The 21,816-nt window shown below is 37.0% G+C and overlaps 1 protein-coding gene and 1 long non-coding RNA gene across 2 annotated transcripts in view; one reads left to right on the forward strand and one right to left on the reverse strand.

The window, feature by feature from the left end:
- The first annotated feature begins 7,380 nt into the window (after positions 1-7,380).
- The window catches only part of sv2ba (synaptic vesicle glycoprotein 2Ba), a 41,602-nt gene continuing 27,166 nt past the window's right edge, over positions 7,381-21,816 (forward strand). Inside the window, 2 exon segments of the mRNA NM_001082995.1 lie at positions 7,381-7,490; positions 15,282-15,955. Of these exon segments, the coding sequence (NP_001076464.1) occupies positions 15,493-15,955 (463 nt within the window). The 5' untranslated portion in view covers positions 7,381-7,490; positions 15,282-15,492.
- Positions 12,937-21,807, reverse strand: LOC141375319 (uncharacterized). Its single transcript, XR_015495485.1, has 5 exons — positions 21,703-21,807; positions 20,989-21,026; positions 15,574-15,927; positions 13,909-13,991; positions 12,937-13,806 (listed from the first exon to the last, which is right to left on the reverse strand). It is a non-coding gene; the product is annotated as an uncharacterized LOC141375319 (long non-coding RNA).

A 21,816-nucleotide genomic window follows, 5' to 3' on the forward strand; every position in this document is an offset into this window, starting at 1 on the left:
TATGTATATATATATATATATATATATATATATATATATATATATATATATATATATATATATATATATATATATATATATATGTGTGTGTGTGTGTGTGTGTGTGTGTGTGTATATAATATATATATATATATATATATATATATATATATATATATATATATATATATATATATATATATGTATATATATATATATATATATATATATATATATATATATATATATATATATATATATATATATAACGTGCCATCTGATAATTCCATATTTCTGATAATTCCATAGAAAATGAAAATTTTTCTCAGCCTCCTTCGTTTATGTAGAGATATTTCAATTTAAAGAACAGGAAAAGGACTTATTCTTTGCCATAAAAGTGATTTTGCTGAACATACACACAGAAGCCTGATAAAAATGCTCATTTTAGAGGAAAATAGAGGCGGCATTTAAAGGTTTTTGCATCTAAACTTTTCATTTCCAAATCTTCCACATTTATTGTCTCTTGTGTGGTATGAATGTACTGTAAGTTCAGAGGTCTCCGAATAATGATCCAGCGTCTCCAGAAGTGTTAAAGTGTTAGATGAATAAGGAAACGCTAAAAGAAAAACCTCTTCTCTCTGTGTCCAGCTTACCTGCTCTCCTAAACATTTGGGTGAGTCAGAGTAGCGGAAAACGTGAAGTGAATTTCAATATCTGCCGAAGAAGAGAGCTGGGAAACAAGCTGGACACAATAAAATACATTGGTGGCTTTGTCCCATGCTTTGTCCCATCACAAAAGCATTTTTGTGTGTTGAAGGATGGAGGAGGATGTACTGTAGGAGTGACAGGATGGCCTGTTAGATTTCTGAAAGTTTGGGAAATGTTGAGCCGGTCAAGGATGTTGTTGTGTTTTAGGATCCATTATCATTATGGGCCGTAGCGCTATTGAATGTTTAAAGGCATAGGTTCAAATGTCAAATTTAATCACTATTTAGGATAACACTTTAGTCTACAGAGATGCATTCTCACTATTAGGCAAGCATAACTAATTAGGCTACTTTTTAGCATGCCTGTTATTGAATGCACTAAATGTGACAGGTGTTAATTAAAACATCCAAATAAACACTAGAACAGAGGTATATATATTGCTGACTTGTGTACTTTCATTATGCCAAACGTTTCGAAGAATGTTCAAATTCAGAGAAATTAGCGATTTTAACTAGGGAGACAGAGCATGCGCTATGTATTTATGCTAATGACATCACACACCCTCAATTTCCAGTCTCTTATTACCATATAAATAGAACATAAGCTTGTAAATAAAAACATCAGGCAATTCCTCTGACCTCTGGCATAATCAAGGCATTTGTGCCCACAGAACTGCCGCTCACTTGACATTTTCTCTTTTTCGGACCATTCTCTGTAAACCCTACTGATGGTTGTGCGTGAAAATGCCAGTAGATCAGCAGTTTCTGAAATACTCAGGCCAGCCCATCTGGCACCAACAACCATGTTATGTTTAAAGTCACTTAAATCCCCTTTCTTCCCCATTCTGATGCTCGGGTTGAACTGCAGCAGATCGTCTTGACCATGTCTACATGCATAAATGCATTGAGTTGCTGCCATGTGCCATGTTAACGAGCAGTTGGACACGTGCACCTAATAAAGTGGCCAGGGAGTGTGTCTATACTATACCCTGTCCCTTTTTGTCAGTTTGATGTGTCCTTGCTGGCTAAAAAAGAATTTATTCAAGGATTTATTATTTTAAACAAAAAACGTATTTAAGCAATAATATAAGTTTTTCATGATAATTTATTTTTCTGTTTTTCTCTATTTTTATATCAGCTTTGTCAATACACTTCCATATGTAATCTTGCATTTAATTATATTGTTAATTAAATTTATTACATTTATTATAATCTATTCCACAGGTGTCAAACTCAGTTTCAAAAGGGCCGCAGCTCTGCACAGTTTAGTTCCAACCCTAATTAAACACACCTGATCAAACTAATTGAGTCCTTCAGGCTTGTTTGAAACCTACAGGTAAGTGTGTTGGAGCAGGGTTGGAACTAAACTGTGCAGGGCTTCGACCCTCCAGGAATTGAGTAGGACACCCCTGATCTATTCAACTCCATTTCCCTTTCACAAAGAGACACTAGATGGCGACTCTCTCTCTCTCTTTCATTGTCTAGATTTGAGACTTGAAGCTACAAAGATACAAAAGACAAAAATATCAGTCAAATCATTTTAAGAAGCACCTCAGTGTATTATATTTACTATAGTAAAGCCTTTACACAGATGAGATTATAAATCTGCCCATCTGTCAACTGCGGTCACGCTTGAACCTTCAGAGCCTGTGAGGTTTTGATTGGGTCAGATTGGTTGTGACACTTCACCTTCTTTACTTCCCACCTCCTTTCCCTTTAATGCCATGGGATTACACTTCCAGAACACTGGAAAACAAGGTGGACAGATGAAGACTGACCCAGTATGGCTGACTTATACTGACTTGAAGTATAAATTCTGTTATATATACAATTGAGTTTTTTTTTCTCCTGAATTTCTGTTTAATGTAGAGAAGATTGTTTTTAACACATTTCTAATCATAATAGTTTTAATAACTCATTTCTAATAACTGCTTAATTTTATCTATGCCATGATGACAGTGAATATTATTTGACTAGATATTTTTCAAGATACTAGTATTCAGCTTAAAGTGACATTTAAAGGCTTAAATAGGTTAACAGGTAAATAAGGGTAATTAGCCAAATCATTGTATAAATATGGTTTGGTCTGTGGACAATCAAAAAATATATATATTGCTTAAGGGGGCTAATAAAATTGACCTTAAAATGGTTTACAAAAAATTAAATCTGCTTTCATCATGGCTAAAATAAAACAAATAAGACTTTCTTCAGAAGAAAAAAAATATTATAGGAAATACTATTAAAAAAGTCATTGCTCTGTGAAACATAATTTGGGAAAATATTTGAAAAAGCAAACAAATTCAAATCATTTTCCACATGATTATTGACACATGCTCTATGTTACATAAGACCAAATTGTAGAAAATACCATTAGGGCTATTTATAAAATTAAATTAAAAAAAAAAAAACATTAAATATATTACGGCGATCATATAAACAGTCAGATAGCAATCATTTAATGTTAGATGTTCACACGTAAAATAAAAAAACAAGATGTTTCAATTTCAAAATTGTGATTTTTGCATTAAATGTAGTATTAATGCTGTTTCAATGTTGAAACAAGAACTTTCCTTATTTGAACCATATGTCAACATTAAAGATTGGTTATATTTCAACTGAGAAAGTATCTAAAATGTAAGTTATTAGTCAGTGTAACTATTAGTGGCAGCATAGCTATAGGCTAAACCTGTTATCATTAAAGGTGCTGTGTGTAAGTTTTTGACTCTTCTAAAGCATGAAACATACCATAATATTTTTGCAGATATTTAAGAAACATACTAAGTGGACACACTTGTTTATATGAAAAACTATGCTGAATGCAAATATTCTGCTTTGAAAATGTGAGTTACATGCCGTAACAATGTCTTTGTTTTGAACCTGCTCAATGCCACTTTAGCCAATTATATTTCAACACCCCTGGTTGCCTTGGAGGAAAACAGAATATTTGATTCATTGGCTCTCACATGTGACCTTCGGTGGACTGCAGCAGACTACAAAATGGCAGCTTCAGGGTTCCAGAGGTGGTTATTAATTAACAAATAATATAAATATTACAAATGTAAACATTAGGTGAGCAGGTTACATTGTAACCCTGTTTCCCAACAACACGCTATGTGAGGAGATTTGCAGTGATAAGTAATTTGGCTGTTAACACCAGAATATACAGCCATTCAGAAGCACAGAATAACATTACTGCACTGCGCTAGAGCAAAATGGCAACGTTTATACTCAAATTAATACATATTAAACCTCTTTGACATTAATAAATGTAGATGCTGAATCACTGATACAGTATGTGTTGGTCACAGTTCTAAAATGTTCAAGATCTGAGATGAACTATCTGCTGCTGCTTTCAGTATTATGACAGTAAATGTCATGTAAAATGGCATTCAAACTCACATTGTTAGCATTTAACACTGAATAAAACATATGAGGTGAACCTGAGATGATCATTGTCAGTTTTATGCTGTTCAGCTGTAAGAAATAGAAGCTGTTTCTAAAATATCAATTTCAGATGTTGGTTTGGACAAAAACTCCTTTAAATATGAAAATTATGCCTTTTATTGCATGCTGTTGCTTTTAGTTAGGAAACAGTTTAAATCAACCTTTAGACTCAATAGTCAGGCTTGCTCCTGTTGGTGTGGTCAATCTGGCAGCCTGCGTTTGCCTGGAGTCAAACTTACATACAGTACCTTTATATGATAATCAAAGTTATATATCTGAACAAATAAAACTGCAAATTTGAAGCTGTTATTAAGAAATGAGCTGTCAGTGCAATGTTGTTTGTCCACAGTACCAGGCATGACAGGTTTGAACCATGTTTCACATTCTTTTGCGATTTTTGTAAATTAGACATGAAATTCTAAAGTATTATGGGAAAATTGGTGATATTTGATTTGAATTTAGTCTCCAAAAAACACAAAAACAGCGGAAAAATATGTTTTCAGAAGACTTTAATTTTAAGTCTTAGACCTTTTCAACAATATATAATTTGAATAGGATTAGAATAGCAATATAGTGAAGTAAACTTGTTCTGTTATTGAGAAGGTTACAGTTAATGTACAGTTAATTTTATTTTTTTTTATATATATAATATATAATTTTTCTTAAGTTATCAAGTTTAGGCAAACGTATCTGAGCAGTCAGTTGCTACTGAAAAATAGCAGTTGTATAATCATTGACATTACAACAAAGCAAATGAATCAAGACAGGATATTAAATGTATGCATATTTTAACTGTTTAAGTGGTCTGCCGCCAAACAATGTTTGATAACAACCATATTAAACTAAGAATCTGTGAAGATAATGTGAGTCTTATGGCAGGGTGCAACTGCAATAAACTGGTGGGTGGGGAAAGTAAAAAAGGTGGAGCAAGTGTGGACAAAACACAGGGAATATGTGATCTAAAAATAGCCAATGGTTCTGTTGGGGTGGAGCTAATCCTCTTTGCAGCAGAATTACTGGCTGCGGGATTAGGCAGATTTACTGTGTGCAAGACATCTACCCACGGTAACTCTGTCCCATAGCAGGTTGAACAAACTAACTCTGAGCCTGACCGGAAATTAGCATTTTACCGCAGCTTGTTAATCCATAATGTGTCATTGATGTCATTGATCCTTGTATTTATGGAGAAATAACTATTTTTCTGAAAATACTACACTTTGAGTCAAAGTTTTACTTCTCTATAGGTTATAATTTGTGCTTCATCTAATTTATTGTCAAAGTGTCTTTGTATTTTTTTCATTCAGTATACGTTCCCGGTGATTGCTTAACATTAATGGATAGCATGCATTTACAGTATTTGAACCTTGAGGTTATGGACTAATTTAAATTGACGGCAATTTCAAACTGCAGTTTTACAAATACGAGAAATGTAGATTTCAAAAGACAGACAGATAGCTATCAAAAAGCACAACCCGTTCTTGTTGTTTTTGGTTTAGGTTTAGAAAGGAATATAAAGCTGTGTAAGCACAAATTTAATGTTTCCCAATGATAAATTTGAAGGGTAGCTTGTACATGGTGAAAAGCAATGGTCCTAATGCCAAACTCTGTGGTACTCCAAAAAAAAAAAAAAATTGTGGAAAAGATCAAATAAATAAGATTTGAACTAAGAGAAATATGACCACAATTGGATAATGAAAGCAAGTCATTTGTGACTCTAATAAGAGCTGTTTTGATGTTGTTAACCATAAATAAAATTATGTAATTATTTCTTGCAGGTATAATTTTTTTAGAAACTGTGAATATTTTTATCCTAATATTTTATTTTACTGACAATATCTACTTAAGGCACTTAAAATACTAAATTGTACTAAATGTGACCAGTTGTTTTTGTATGTGCCAAAATTATATATTTTTCCTTTATGCTGGCAATCATTAGTAAAGATCATGGTCCATGAAGGCATTTTGTAAATGTCCTACTGTAAATACATCAAGATCCAATTTTTGTTAAGTAATATGCATTGTGGGGCGGCACAGTGGGTAGCACTTTCCCCTCAAAGCAAGAAGGTGGCTGGTTTGAGTCCCAGCTATAGAGAAGTTGACATTAGTATGTGGAGTTTGTAAGTTCTCCCTGTGTTCATGTGGGTTTCCCCCTTAGTCCAAAGACATGCGCTATAAGTGATTTGGATTAACTAAATTGGCTGTATTGTATAAACGTGTGTGTGAATGCAAGAGTGTACTGGTGTTTCCCAGTACTGGGTTGTGGCTGAAAGGGTGTCCGCTGCGCAAAGCATATGCTAGAATAGTTGGCGGTTCATTCCACTGTGGTGACCCCTGATAAATAAGGGAATAAGCTGAAGGAAAATGAATGAATGAATATGCATTGATGAGAAAGTCATTTTGTATAACTTTTCTCATTATTTAGATTTTTTTAGACCCTCAGGTTCCAGATCTTGTATTACAGCCAAATATTGTTCTATCCTTATAAAGTATCAATTAATGGAAAGCATATTTGTTCAGCTTTCAGAAAATGCATAAATGTTACTCAGCAAACAATGTTGTGTTTACTAGACATCTAATAGACATCTAAATGTAGACAACTTGGCTAAAGCAAGGCCAAACGTGGGCTGTCAGTGAAAATCTAATAGATATCTAAGAATTGCCTAAAACTATTTATCAAATAGACACATTAGGCAGGCTTTATATGTGTTTGTAACCCTGCCGGTCCCATGCCACCCAACCCGCTTCAAGCTGGTATCGACCGGCGACTTTCTGCATGGGAGTCAGTTGCTCTAACAAGGAGACTAAAGACCAAGCCCTCTAGCATCTGTCACTACTGCACCTTTAGAGGTCAGAGGGGTGAGGTTTACCTGCACAGCATCTACTAGCTGGCCTCCATTACATGTAGTCATTCATTTCTGTTTACTTCATGACTAGTTTTGGCCTATTCTTGGGCGTCTGTTGGATTTTTACTGACAGCTCAAATTTAGCCAAGACAGCTATGTTTATACATCTATTAGACATCTTTTAAAAACAAAAATGCTTACTGGGTAATTTCCAATCATTGGCACCAGGGTTCAGGGTCACAAATATGCATTGCACAGATTCCACCCTGATATTCGGGTTTGGTTAATTGTGGCAGCCTGTGTTCTTTAAACTGGACTCTACCATTTGGTCTGACAGCATCAAGCGTAGGGAGATTCCATCTGGATGAGCCGGAGGCGCTGATCATGAGGTCGACCCATAATCCTCTGGTCTGCCCAACAGCCTCCTGTTAAGGTGACATGTAGGGCTTGCCTTCTGAAACTCTGCCAGGATTTTCCTTTGGATTTTAATTTATATCAGCAAGGAATTATAATTCTGGTAAGTTCCTTCAATTTAACTCAAACGCTTAGCTATTTTAAAACTGCTTTGCCGTTGCTTTTACATTATGCTTCATAGATGACTGCATTTGGTCAATACTTCAAACTTGAAATGTCTGTAGTGCTTCAACTGACAAACTGAGCACATCCGTATAGATCACAACACTCCAAATCATAAGCAGAGATTAGGTTTACACTTGTTAAAGTAGCTCTATTAGTAATTTGCAGATCTATAAAGCTGATGGAAAAGCTCCACTGTACATCAGGACATGTTGCCTTTCATTATTTACAATCAGTTATTATTGACTTTTAGACATTGGCATTGTGAGTGCTTTCTGTTCTCCAGTGACATTACACACAATAAGATAAAAATAGCTACTTAAATGTGTTTCCTTGCAATCTGATATAGCATAAAATAACAATGTAAGAGCAAAAGTATAATAAGAAATACAAAATATTATCCTGATAACTACATCAGTGTCATCTTGTACTCGTTTAGAGCATTTTTAGCAATGGAGAGGCATATAATGCACCCATAATAGAATGGAATTTCATTTAAACTCTGTTTATCAATCAACCTGCTGTTTTAATAAGGTGTATAATGCCAAATAATGACAACTAATGATTATAATATGCAAGAATTAAGAGTTTAAATAAAATATCTTGATATAGTGTAAATATCTATAGGCTTCTCAATAGTTTTACAGGTGACATGCTTAAGCGAACGTGCCCTTCAGACTTGCCCTCCGTCTCCGTCTCCACCCAGGAGTGACATCCCCAAAGCCCCACCCACAGCATGTGCACTTTCTGCCATACATGGGCATATCACCTGACTAACAGGATGTGTCCATATATTTATTGCTTTTAGTTTAGAAGCATGCATTATTGAATTTAGATGAAGAATAGCATGTTATGGGAAGCAAGCTGTTCACATTTCTTTATTTATAATTTCATTTAATTTAACATTATGTCATGACGTATGTTTGGACCAGGTTTTCGAGGCATTCTGCATGTTATAAATGGATGACTATCATAATCTAATCCTTTAATGGGTAATACAGCCCCTAACGTATTGCATTTTGCAAGGCCGTTTGCTTTAGCTTATTTTGTCACAGCATAAGTCTGAAGTTACGTAACGGCCATCTGCAACCATCAGATCAGGTCGAGACAGGATACTATGTGTTCGCTCAGTAATCCCTTTTCAACTGCTTTTAATATTTGGCGTGTTTGGGGGAAGAATGAGTTTTGTTGTGTGCTTCAAAATGTTTAGTTGAAGCATTTACATTTTTGCCTTTTGCAAACCAGTCCAATCCATGGATCTGCTTTGGTCTTAAACTTCTGCAGTTTGATTATTTAATAAAGAGACATGTTCGTCACCCTTTAATCTGGCCTTCTGGGAATGAATAAAATTCATCTGGATTTTAAGCTGGATTAAAGCATAGCTCTCACTTGGAAAGCAGGAGGAAATATGGCACACGTTCAGAGCACAAGAAAAGCAGACTGTCTTTATAGTACTTGTACATTTTGATCCAGTGCATATGGACGTGTGTGGGTGTTGCATTGTGACGTTGCATTTTCACCGTTGCACAGGACAACAGGGAATATAATTAGTATGTCATAATTTAAAATGCAGTAAATGCTTTAAATTTCTTTGTCATCCATTAATCTCGTTACAAAAAGTGCTAATACTTTTACATTTAACTTTATATATTGTCTGAAACCTACTTCAATAAATTACAGCTCCTAATATTAAAAAGTCAATTGTAAAATCATAAATTTAACAAGTGACAATCTTTTTTTTTCATCCACATATTTCTAAAAACATAAATGAGTTTGATTTATTTTATCACTGAAAACCAAGTTTTCTAGTGTGAAACCTTATCCAAAAGTGCCACAGGTTCCTAGAATATCATCAATGTTGATTCCAGAACAACAATCTGATCAACCAATCAAATTCATAGGACATGTTTGTAAATTTAGGCTTACAATCAGGGTTATGTGCTTCATTGTTTTGAACCAATATTTTTTCATATTGTAATTTTAGAAATAATTTACAGTTAGGGTTAGGTATAAGGCTGATTTATACCTCTGCGTCAAGCACACGCGGATGCATGGAAGCATGACTCTCGCAGTGGCCATCGCTGATGCGCAACTCTCAAAAAATGTAACAACACGTCACAACGACGCGTAGCGCAAGTTCTGTGATTGGTCGGGTTGGTAGCGCTGACATGTGTGAACCCATTGGAGCAAGTGTGAAGGAGCTCAAGGTGAAAACTTTTGTTTTGTGTTTACCTTATGATTAAATTAAAGTTGTTGCACTTTCGCCAGTTCCTGCCTTATAGTGAGCGAGTTTGAGCTACTTTTACATTAATGTAGTGTTTAGAAAAACAAAACATCAGCAAAGAAACACGACATAACATAAATACCTACTGCCAGCTAGCTTTTCTGAAGTGTTATTGCAGAGCAACACAAGCAGCGCGCAGAACTATAAATGCACGGCTACGTGCAAGGCAGGTGCCGTGGGTCACACCGATCACTTGACGCAGAAGTATAAACCAGGCTTTAGAGCAAAGTTACTTAGAGTGACACTTTCATTAAGTGGCAAATTCATATGAATACCCCCTAATGGCAGTTGGGTTGGGTTTGGTGCCACGCTTCCTTTTGAAATGGTACATTTTCATACAACTGTACTTGCTTGAATTTGTACAAATTATCTACTGAAATTACAAAATGTAAAACAGTTGTGTTTCTTATTCAGATCAGGCTGGTTATCAGGTTTGGATTACATTTTTAAACTGGAATGATGTTACAGGATTAACAATGTTTGTTAAACCAGGATTACCTGGGGTAATTTTTTTAAATTAAATTATTCATTCATTCATTCATTCATTCATTCATTCATTCATTTTCTTTTGAACTTAGTCCCTTTATTAATCTGGGGTTGCCAAAGCGGAATGAACTCCCAACTTATCCAGCATATGTTTCACGCAGCGGATGCCCTTCCAGCTGCAACCCATCTCTGGGAAACATCCATACACACTCATTCACACTCTCACACACTACAGACAATTTAGCCGACCCAATTCACCTTTACCTCATGTCTTTGGACCGTGAGGGAAACCGGAGCACCCAGGGGAAACTCATGCGAATGCAGGAAGAACATGCAAACTCCACACAGAAACACCAACGGACCCAGCCGAGGCTCGAACCAGCGACCATCTTGCTGTGAGGCGACAGCACTACCTACTGCACCACTGCGTCGCCTTAATGAAATGAATAGGCTAGAAATTAACCAACACAGGCTCATTTTGAAAATGTCAAATATACATTTCTGGAGATTATGAATTATGTGGTACGTATGGCTGCATTTAGTTTTTAAAACAAAGCTACGGGGTGGTATGACGCTGTTCCTTTAGTGCTTACGTGCTGACCATTTACCACTGTGTGGACGGCTTTTCTCTTGTTACCAGTTTGTCCGTTGGCTCGCCACGTTGGAGGATTTTAGACGCAAAGTGGAGTTGACCGTAACAACGGGGTTCGAGTCTGGTGAAAAGGGTTCTAGAAAGCAGGTGTAAGACAAGAACAGAAGCCAAAAAGTAAAATAAACAATTAAATAACAGGGTGAGAATGTGGTCAAATCTGAAAACCTGGTAAAAATCAGGCGAGGGCTTTTCTATTTTTGGACTCCTTTCTAAAACTGTAGGTTGTGTTTATGGAAGTGGGTGGGCGCTGGTCAATCTGTGCCTTTTTAAAACACTATCGGTTGTTATAACAACCAAACATTTTTCAGCGATTCTCAAATAAAAATCAATTTAAACGAATGTTCGTTTCAGTGAATGAACCCTACAGCAAAACCAATGTAGTGCACATTTCAGGCATACTGTGTGATCAATAGTGGAATTTCAAAATGATCAACTAATGAGTCTGTTCTTATTCAAAGGTGCAGTATGTAAGTTTAACACACAGTGTTTGCACCCCTGGATCAAAACAAATCCAAGTCCAGGTTGCCAGAGCCTGAAGGAATATTTTTTATAATAAAATAAGTTTTCGTACTATTCAGTCAGTTAACAGCAGCCTATTGTGTACAAGAAAGAGAGAAAAATTTGAGCTCTCAAATAGCATACACAACGGCCTCTGGTGGATTCGCCGAAACAAAAACTGCAAAAAAACATAACTCGTGAGAAATATTTGGCACTCTCCAGAAATGTATATAGGGGTACGTATCCAGAGTGACCATGGGTGAATTTAACCTAGTGTTTAGGTTAGTCCATGTTTTACCCAGTTTGGGTTAAATAACCCAGCATTTTTATTTTTATCTCTGCAAAAAAAAATCAAGACGTGCCTAAAGTGAAAATGAAGCTCATCATGAGCACCTGTTACGTTTTTGTCTCAGAATTTTTAACATATTTACATTTTATTATATGATGATATAGTGACCCTTAAAGGGCCATGACACCCCCCTCTTTCGGTTAAAGTCTACTTCAGAATTTTTTCAAAAGATGCATGATTAATGGGCGTGGAGCTCCGCGAGCATCGGGCAGGAGTGGGCGTGGCCAGCAGGGGAGAAAGGGAGCGAATAACTGCTGTTGTCAGTTAGCTCACAAAATGAGACACAAAGAGGAGACGCATGAGTTTATAGTTTACAAAGTTAAAATGCAAAGAAATGAACAGTGATTTAATGCCCTGCTACATTTGTTATTCGTAATTTCATATACAGACAACCACAATTTATATCATTATAAAGATAACTGTGTTCATGTAAACTATAAATGAGGACTTCTCCCTCAATCAACGTATCCAGCAGACTCAGTGCAGCAGGTCTCCTGACCTGTCTATTTTAACCATTAGCCCTGCTGGTAATCTGGAGGATTTAGGCAAACACAGCAGCACAGTGATGTGTCTGAATGTGAACAAACTCCTGATAAAAGGCAGCGTCCGCCATTCTCTAATTCTCGTGCTGCTCTCCCGACAAAAATGCTAGCAGCACACACACAGCTTTGCTGTATGATCGGCCCTGACAAGATCGCGGGGGAAAACATGCAACAAACCCTGTGGATGATGGAAACAAACGCATATGAGCCTTCATGAACGGCTAAATACTGTGCCGTGGTTTCCGTGTCTCTCAGCTCGGGCTTGACACTGGCAGGTCTGGCAGATCTCATGAATAATTAAGCAGCCGGCTCTTCTCATAGGATAAGAAAACTCCGCTATGAATAATAATGAGAAACCGACGTGTCATCATTGCACTTGCAGTTCTGCGCTACGTCGCCGATTTTGATCCTGCCCCAAAAATCATTTTAAACCCGGAAGCTGAAATTAGCTGACAAAAGCTCAAAATTATCCAGTTTTCCCCACAATTAAAGCTGACAGGTGCTAACATTGTCTTAACTGATGCTCAACACACACACATCTGTTAATATAAAAAAAAAGTTCTCCGGGGTGTCCTGAACCTTTAAAATTTCTTTTCTTTATTTCTTTAAAATTGTTTACTACCTATTCATCAACTATATGCTCATTAAATGTGCTTCATTTCGTTTCAATGATATCAGTCTATAACGAATGTACAAATGCATGATTGTTTAGGCATGCAATGTTCAGGATGTCCCGTCTCTGGCGTGGTCAGATCAAATGGCTTGGGCTGGATAAGTAGGGAGCTTATAATGAGTTCCAGTCTTGACCAATGAGAATACAGGATTATCGCCTTGTATCAGACACTCTCATGACAGCACGAGAAGAGAGGAAGTTACAGTAATGAATGTAGCCAGTGTTTGTAAACATCTCATTGACAGCTCCTATTATTAAAAGCTATAGATGGCTCATATTCATGCAAAAGCACATCTTACGTCTTTGCTAATTGCATTCGGACACTCAACACCGTTTCCTTATTTTGTGATTCAAATGTGTTTTTGCTTGTTTATGGTTATGCATTTCATTATAGGACCTTGCTTAATTGACCTTGAAAATGATTTATGCAATATTCTAGTTTTGCGCATAAGTCTATTCGCATCATTGAATTGGAAACCGTGATAGGCTCCCATGTAATTTCCAGAAAAAAACATATTTTTATACTATAGAACTCTGTCACATACATGTCAAACAGGTCTAACATCAGTGCTTTTATCAGCCCAATCACTGTATGGAGATACAATTGTTTTTATTGAATGTAGCATAAAGAGACTACAAGTCAAGTCAACATGATGTCAGACATTGCATTTTGGTTGGAAATGAAAATTGGGTTGACGTCAGAACCCAATGTCAGGCCGAGTCAGTGTCCAACATTGGACAGATGTTGCATTTTGGTCACTTTCCAACGCAACCTAAAAGCAACCACATATCAACGTCTAATGATGTTACTTCTTGACAATGTGTGGACGTTATCACTATTACATCTATCAAACATTGGATTTTGGTTGCCATACCTGAAGAATCAATGTCAGTATTTGATGTCAACTGGCTTAAGATGTTGGCTGGACATTGGATTTTGATCACTTACCAACGCAACCTAAAAACAACCAAATATCAACATCATTTGACATAATAACTGGATGTCAAAACAACATACATTGAATATTGTTCACCTAATATTACAAATTAAATCTAATCAAATATTATCATTTTATGATGCTTTGTGTCTGTTGGGTAGTTTAGTACAATTGTCAGTCTTCATTTTCAACTGGCATCAATTAGTGACCAGTGTACACTCTAATGCTGGGTGGTTATCAGGGGCGGACTGGCCACAGAGAGTATAGGGAATGACGGTCTATCTGCCCTACCTCCCATACCTTCCTCCAGCCTGCAAAAGTAACTCCAATATTGAGTCAGGATTTTAACAAGTTTTGATTCAGCAAGTTTTACCACTGTATACGTGAACGGCGGATCTGCGTGAACGGGTACGCAGTTGTACAAATCTGCATTTGCTGACAGACAGTTTGGGCTGCTTATCAGAATTATGGGAATTATCGGCCTGACGATATTCAATTGGATGAACATTTTTGAGTTTCATGCCTTACCCAGAATATAAAAATACATATAAATACATTTGGAGTTTATTAACTTTAATCATTACTATTGGAATGTAAAGAGACTTTCAACCAGCACAACAAAAAATGTTTCTGAAGACAGTCACCACTGCTCCTTTAATAATCTCAAGTGGAACTCTGAATCTGTGTCTCATATCATAGTCTTCTACTGACCACCGGAGGTCACATTTCAGTCATATGCACCTGCTTTAAGAGCCTTTCTGAATGAATAAATGAATGAATGAATGAATGAATGAATGAATGAATTAATTAATTAATTAAATATGTTGTTTTCCAACAAGGCAACTTGGGTTGCAAGAATGTCCACTTAGCATGTTTCCTAAATATCTGCAAACATATTTTGGTATTTGTATGCTTCAGAAGAGTCAAAAACATACACACAGTACCTTTAACAAATCAGACAAAGTGTGCAACAAGTATAAAGTGGATCCTAGTAATTCCCTAGCAGTTCATACTGGTTAATAAAACAATGTGTGATTCTCTAACATAAGACAAACGATTGACTCAAACAGGATAAGTTGTGTTGTGCGATCAATGAAAACAAAATTGGCTCATACAATAGGGTATGAGTGTGTGTGTGAATGTGAAAGTGTATGGGTGTTTTCAAGTGCTGGGTTGTGGCTAGAAGTAAAACATTTGCCAAAGTAATTGTCGGTTTAAACCACTGTGGCGACCCCTGATAAATCAGGGACTTAAGCTAAAAAATATACAGAGTAAGTTAAGATTTTCTAACTCTTTTCTTTTACTTTCAGGTGCAATGTGGCCTTGTGCGGAACCAACCAAAGGGAAATAGTTCATTATCATCAAAAAACACTGAGGCCTTAATTTAACTGAGGTGCATTTTATATCAATAGACCATCTTGGATTTGCATCTGTCACCAAAAGCTCTTGGGTTTTCTGAGGATTATGCTCATTTAGCATTTTTCTGGTCTACAAAATAAGAATAACACGTTTCAAGCCAAAATGGATGACCCTTACCAAAACAATATAAACCAGCAGGGAGAAGCATATCCAACATATGGGGAGGGAGGAGAATACACTTACCCCTATCAAACAGACTATCCACGCCAGGAAGAGGATGATGCTGCTAGTGATGCCACCGAAGGCCATGATGAGGACGATCAGATGTACGAGGGAGAGTACCAGGGTGTCCCACATCCAGATGAGATCAAGGAAGCGCGGAGAGCAGCCCGAAGGGAGGCCCGGATGAAGGCCAGAATGGCAGCAGAGGTGGAGGAGGAAACATTGCCAGATCAGTATGAAAGCATCATGGAGGACTGCGGTCACGGACGCTTTCAGTGGACCCTCTTCACCGTGCTGGGTTTGGCCCTGATGGCTGACGGTGTGGAGTGTTTCGTAGTGAGTTTCGCTCTGCCCAGTGCTGAGAAAGACATGTGCCTGTCCAATGCAGACAAGGGCATGCTGGGTAAGTAAAATAGCCTGGAGATACATTCGGTGACTGAGAGATCTTAACTACAATTTAAGAAAGCACTCCATCAGTTTGATAGAATACGTGTTGCAAATATGCATCAGTTTGGATGTTTTTAAAGCGCATTTTATGTTTATTAATATTTAACAAAAACCAAGTGTGTGTAATCATTTTTATTTTTATTTATTTTCTGTGCATTAGAGACAGTTTGGCCTCGAAACATTCAAGTGTATCTGGCAAAACTGACTAACGTTTTCTCATTGTGACCACCAAATTCTCACAACGCAAACAAATGAAGTAAACATGCTGCATTTTCTCACAACACAAACACATTAAGAATATGCTCTGATTTCCTCACAACACATGCAAATAGCACTGAACACAATGGAAATGTTTCAAGGTGACCCAAAAAGGTGACAAACCTGGATTATGTTACGGTTATTGTGGTTGATAATATACAAAAGACAAGGAAATCATACAATCAGGGTGTTAAAATAAGCAAAATACTCACCTTTCGAAGATCATCTATGTACAACTTCACTAAGCAATAGTCATGGCACAATAAGCAAATTCCAGACAGGTTTAGGTCTCCTTAAAACAACCAAGTGTGTGCTATAAATTTTAGTTTTTAGCGTGTGTGTGTGTGTGTGTGTGTGTGTGTGTGTGTGTGCAATTTGGAGGGTTTTAGACAGTTTGGCCTGGAAAGTGTATTTGGCAACAATGAAAATCCATTTACTCATTGTGAATACTCTCTGTATTTGCTCGTAACACATGCAAACAGCTTGGATTAAAATGGAAATCTTTCAAGAGGACCCAAAAAACACCCAGATATTTAGGTTGTGGTTATTGAGGCTAATAAGGGTGCTTTCCCATCTGTGGTTCGGTTAATTTGTTCTGGACCAAGGACCACAAATGACACATTGTAGCATTCTTCTGCTGCTTTTAGATCTTTTTCACAGCACACTGATTGCTTTGGTCCGAACCAGTAGAAAAGAAACAAAATGCAGTCATGTGACAAAATCCACATCACTTACTGGCCAGATGTTATTGAACGTATTTTCTAAACTGCTTTACGATTGGTCAGAATTAACATGAGGGATAAAGCCAATGGAACTCCCGCAAGTAAACAAACCGGCAGACACAAAATGTGTCTTTTTACTATGAAGGGACAACTGGGCTGGCTGATTGTATCCCTGCTCATAGTATACTATATTGTTTGTATACATCACTTTAAACAAACTATACATTTCGAGAATGAAGCGCGGCCGAAAAACAATGTTTTAATGCACTGCAAACGCGAAGGCGCATCGCAAGTGACTTTATGAGGAGGAGTAAATTAATTTAGCTAAACTGCGACATGCTCATCTTCCGGAAATATTACCGATTCATCAGGCAATGGCTGCGTCCGAAACCGCATACTTCCATACTATATAGTACGCCAAAATCAGTATGCGAGCCTAGTAGTATGTCCGAATTCATAGGATTCTAAAATCAGTATGCGAAAAGTACCCGGATGACTTACTACTTCCAGCGAGATTCTGGAGTGCGCATCACATGCATGCTGCGCTATCCCATGATGCCCCGCGAGCGAATTCATGAATAGAAGTAAAGCAATGCAACTGACGCACGTAGGTCACGTGACCATGACAAAATGGTGGATGTAGTATGTCTGAAATCCATTCATACTTTTCACATTCATACTGTATAGAACGTACTTTTCTAACGGCCGAGTAGTACGTTTAAATTCAAATGCAGTACCTACTGAGTAGTAGGCGGTTTCGGACGCAGCCAATGCCACCCCCCCCCCTACTCTCTCTCTCTCTGTTTAAAATAGTTGGTAATGCACTGTCAACAAACATTTTTCCTCCACATCCCATACTGCACCGCACATCAGACTACGGCAGCTAGATTAGTCCCAAAAGGCGCAGCACTTTTTTGTGGTTGAGTCCGTTTTAGTTCGGATCAAAGTCTCACCGCTCCAAGGTTCGTTTGAAATAATATCACCACAAACAAACCACTCTATGGTTCGTTTTTTTGGTCTGCTTTTGGTGCGCACTCGAGTACGATTGCTACATTCACACCTGTCCAAACAAACCGCACCAAGAGGGAAAACGATTTCTTGTGCGATTCAACCAAACTAAAGGCAGGTGTGAAAGCACCCTAATATACAAAAGACAAGGGAATTGTGTAATCAGGGTGTTACGATAAACAAAATACCTTTCAAAGATCACCTACAACTTCACTGAGCAATAGTCATGGCACAATAAGCAAATCCCAGCCTGATCCATAACAGTTTTGGGTGCCCATTTACGTTGTTTTGCATGCTATGTGTTGTGAGAAAATAAACACTGGCTCATTGTGGATACCTGCCCCTGTCTACATTTCTGGAGAGCACGAATTATGTAGCCAGAGGTACGTCTGGCTGCATTTAATCTTTAAAACGAACACTATGGGGCGCTGATGGCTTCTGTTATCTTTAGCGCTACCAGCTGACCACTTACCTCCATACTTATGGCTTTTCTGGTGTTACCAAGTCCATTGGCTGGCTTGGGACTCAAAGTGGAGCTGACCACAACAACAGGGTCTGAGTTTGGCGAAGAACAGTTCCAGAAACCAGTTAAAACAAAAAATAAATAAATAAACAACAGGCTGAAGACATGGTGAAATCACGCGGCAGTGACACTTTTCTTTTTCTAGACTGCTTTTGTAAACACTATTGGTTAGGTTTAGGAAAGGGGGTGGGTGGGTCAGTGGGTCACTCATTTAGGCGACAGCAAGCTGGCATTGTCGGCTGAAGAGTATATTGTGCCCTCAGGTGGATTTAGAAGAGGATACATGAAAGAAATTTGTATTCATCAAAAAGCGTAAACAGCGGCTTCTGGAGGATTCGCAAAAAAAAAAAAAAACTGCTAACAGACGTACCTAAGCAGGGCTTAAAATTGCGACTGTTTTGGTCGCATATGCGCCCGAAATTTAATCTATGTGACCTCATGATATATTTGGGAGCGTTTATGCGACTGCATATAATTTTTGTAGTGCGACCTGGTTTGATTTTTATCTAAAAACAGGGAGCTTTTGTGACGGCGGGGAAATGCAAATGGCTGAAGAGTGTAAAGTACAAACAGGTTTGCAAACCCCACCTATAGTTACAAATAATGGCGTCGATGACAGCGATCTTGACAGGTGGTGAATGTTGAACTGCCAGCCGAGTTCAATCGAGTGTTTTCAGAGAAGGTGCCCGAATCTTTATGGGTTGCATTTTACTGCGTGTTCAGCACAAACGTCCGCTAAATGTAAAATCTATCACTGTACATATCATGGCCAAAGAAGTTCGCCTTTACCAAGTTTAAACTGCAGCTCATAACAAAGAGCGGTATTGCGCCAGTGGTCACCGCGAGAATCCTGCTCTGCCTGCTCATATATTGGTCTGGCTGACTCGCCTGCTTTTCCACGAACACAGAAAAATGAAAATCAGCGCATGACGAGACTGAGCATTTCTTTTGTCTTCTTTTGTCCATTCTTTTTTTTTTTTTTTTGCAACTTTCAGCATTGAATTGAAATGATTTACTATCTTTTGTTTGTTTTGTAGCAGAAATATTGTTTATTAATTTAACATGAATATAAAAACAATAGTGCAAAATAAATATTTCTTACTGCAATGCTTCATTTTTGTTTGATGCAAACCATAAATTTTTTTTTCATAAAGTAAGATTTTTTATAGCAGATAACTCACATTTAAGCACATTCAAGGCAGCATGATAATGAGAAATGTATTCATGTATCATTGTTATTATTATTGTCATTTGGGTTTATTGTCAATTGAGTCTGCAGCTCTCCACAAGACTTTTGGCCAACGGAGAAATTAAAATGGTGGTGCTGAACTGAGTCTGGTTCTCTCAAGGTTTTTTTATTTCACTCTCCTATTGGTGAAGTTATTTTTCCCTCTCCGCTGTCGCCACTGGCTTGCATGGTCCAGGATCTGTAAAGCTACGCATGGATGAATTTGCTCTTCAGTGTTTGGACTCTCAGTAATGATTTCAAACCACACTGAACTGAGCTAAACTGAACTGAACTTAAAAATTAAAAACTGAACTACCCTGATCCCCTTACTATGAGCATTTATGTGAAGCTGCTTTGACACAATCTGCATTGTAAAAGCGCTATACAAATAAAGCTGAATTGAATTGAATTTTTGTCATTAATATTTAATAATTATAAGAAATACATTTTGGAATTATTGCACACAAATATCAGTAAGTCATCTCAGCATTAGTTAGATTAGTTTCTGCTTTTGTTAGTCCTAATTGATGTTGTTTTCAAATACAATAAATCCCCTAAAATACAATTTGCTATGGTGCTCAATCATTTTTGATGGGTGCTCCTACACTTTTTTATTTTTTATTCTTTGGTGCTATTTTTGGGAGCATCAGTAATTTCGAGCCCTGCTAAGGTTATGTATTTCGCTGTCCTCAGAAATGTAGACCTGGATACATATCCGCAATAAGCCTGGGTTGGAGAAAGTGCAGTATGTTTTCTTCGTTTGTTTGCGTTGTGAGAATTTGCAACACGTATGCTGTCAAACCGATGAAGATCTTTTCTTAATTTGCTGGTGTTTTTTGTAATTGTGTGTGCTTTCTTAAATTGCAGCGCGTTAAGATCTCGGCCACCGCAGTAACAGCTTCATGTTCTAACTAAATGAGATTGATAAGACTTCATAATGGAGTTTTCATAAAAATACAATACAATGTATAATGTATTTTCTGTTATTTTATGGACTTAATTATTTATATATTATTTATTGGGCAATATATTGTTTCAAACTACTAACTCAATACTCTATATAGTCACTTAGTTAAACTGCAGAGCTGAACTTACAGCATCAATACAGCAGGGATTAAGGCCATAATGCAATTCCTAACTGAAATAAGCAGGGGGGCAAAAAGTTTAACAGAAAAGTTTTCATAACTAGTGAATACTACTTGTAATTGTGGATGGAAAAATAAAAGCAAAAACTGTCATGGTTTACTTACCATCAAACTTGCTCCAAACAGGTATGAATTTCCTTCTTCTGTTGAAAAAAAAAAGATGATATTTTGGAAAAATTAAGACTTTTAATGTAAATTTAATGTAAATGTAAACTTTTAAGTGCCATTGGAAATTCTTATCGAAAACGAGCATTATTCTCAGCCACTTTTGTTTATGTTGAGTTATTTCATTTCGAAGACTATGAAAAAAACTTCTTTGCCATAAAAGTAAAATTACTGAACCTACACACAGGATCCTGATAAAAATGCAAATTTTGGAAGAAAATTTAAGATGGCTTTCAGAGGTTTTTGCCTCTGAACTCTTCAAATGTTAATATCTGAACATTTGAGGTCATTATTGACTCCCATAGTAGGAGAGGAAAAATGTCACTGGACCATCAGCTGAAAGAATGGAGGCTAACTTCTTATTAAACTACAATAAAACACATTACTATACCTCTAAACCTTTTAAACAATATGGTATGTATTAATCAAAGGTTAGTAATTAATAATGGGTCTATTTTCCAGACCACATTAACACCCTGAGCCCGAGGCAGAAAATGAACTTAGACTTATAGCTAAATCCAGTCCAAATGAACCAAAAAAGCCCTTCAAATTCCAGATAAAGCACACAAATGTCGCTATATCTATTAAAACTGTCGATATTAAAGTTAATCATTAACATTAAGAAAAGTATCCATATGTTCCTCATATTTTTACATCAGATTCCGGGCAGTTGCAATATTCACCATCTTCTTTTCACATCTCTGTGTGCAGCGCCGTATATTGTAACCAATCACACCCGTTTTTGTTGAGTTTAAGGACGCAGTAGCC

The sequence above is a fragment of the Danio rerio genome, chromosome 7 (genome assembly GCF_052040795.2).
Source record: "Danio rerio strain M-AB ecotype USA chromosome 7, GRCz13ab, whole genome shotgun sequence".
Lineage (NCBI taxonomy): Eukaryota > Metazoa > Chordata > Actinopteri > Cypriniformes > Danionidae > Danio > Danio rerio.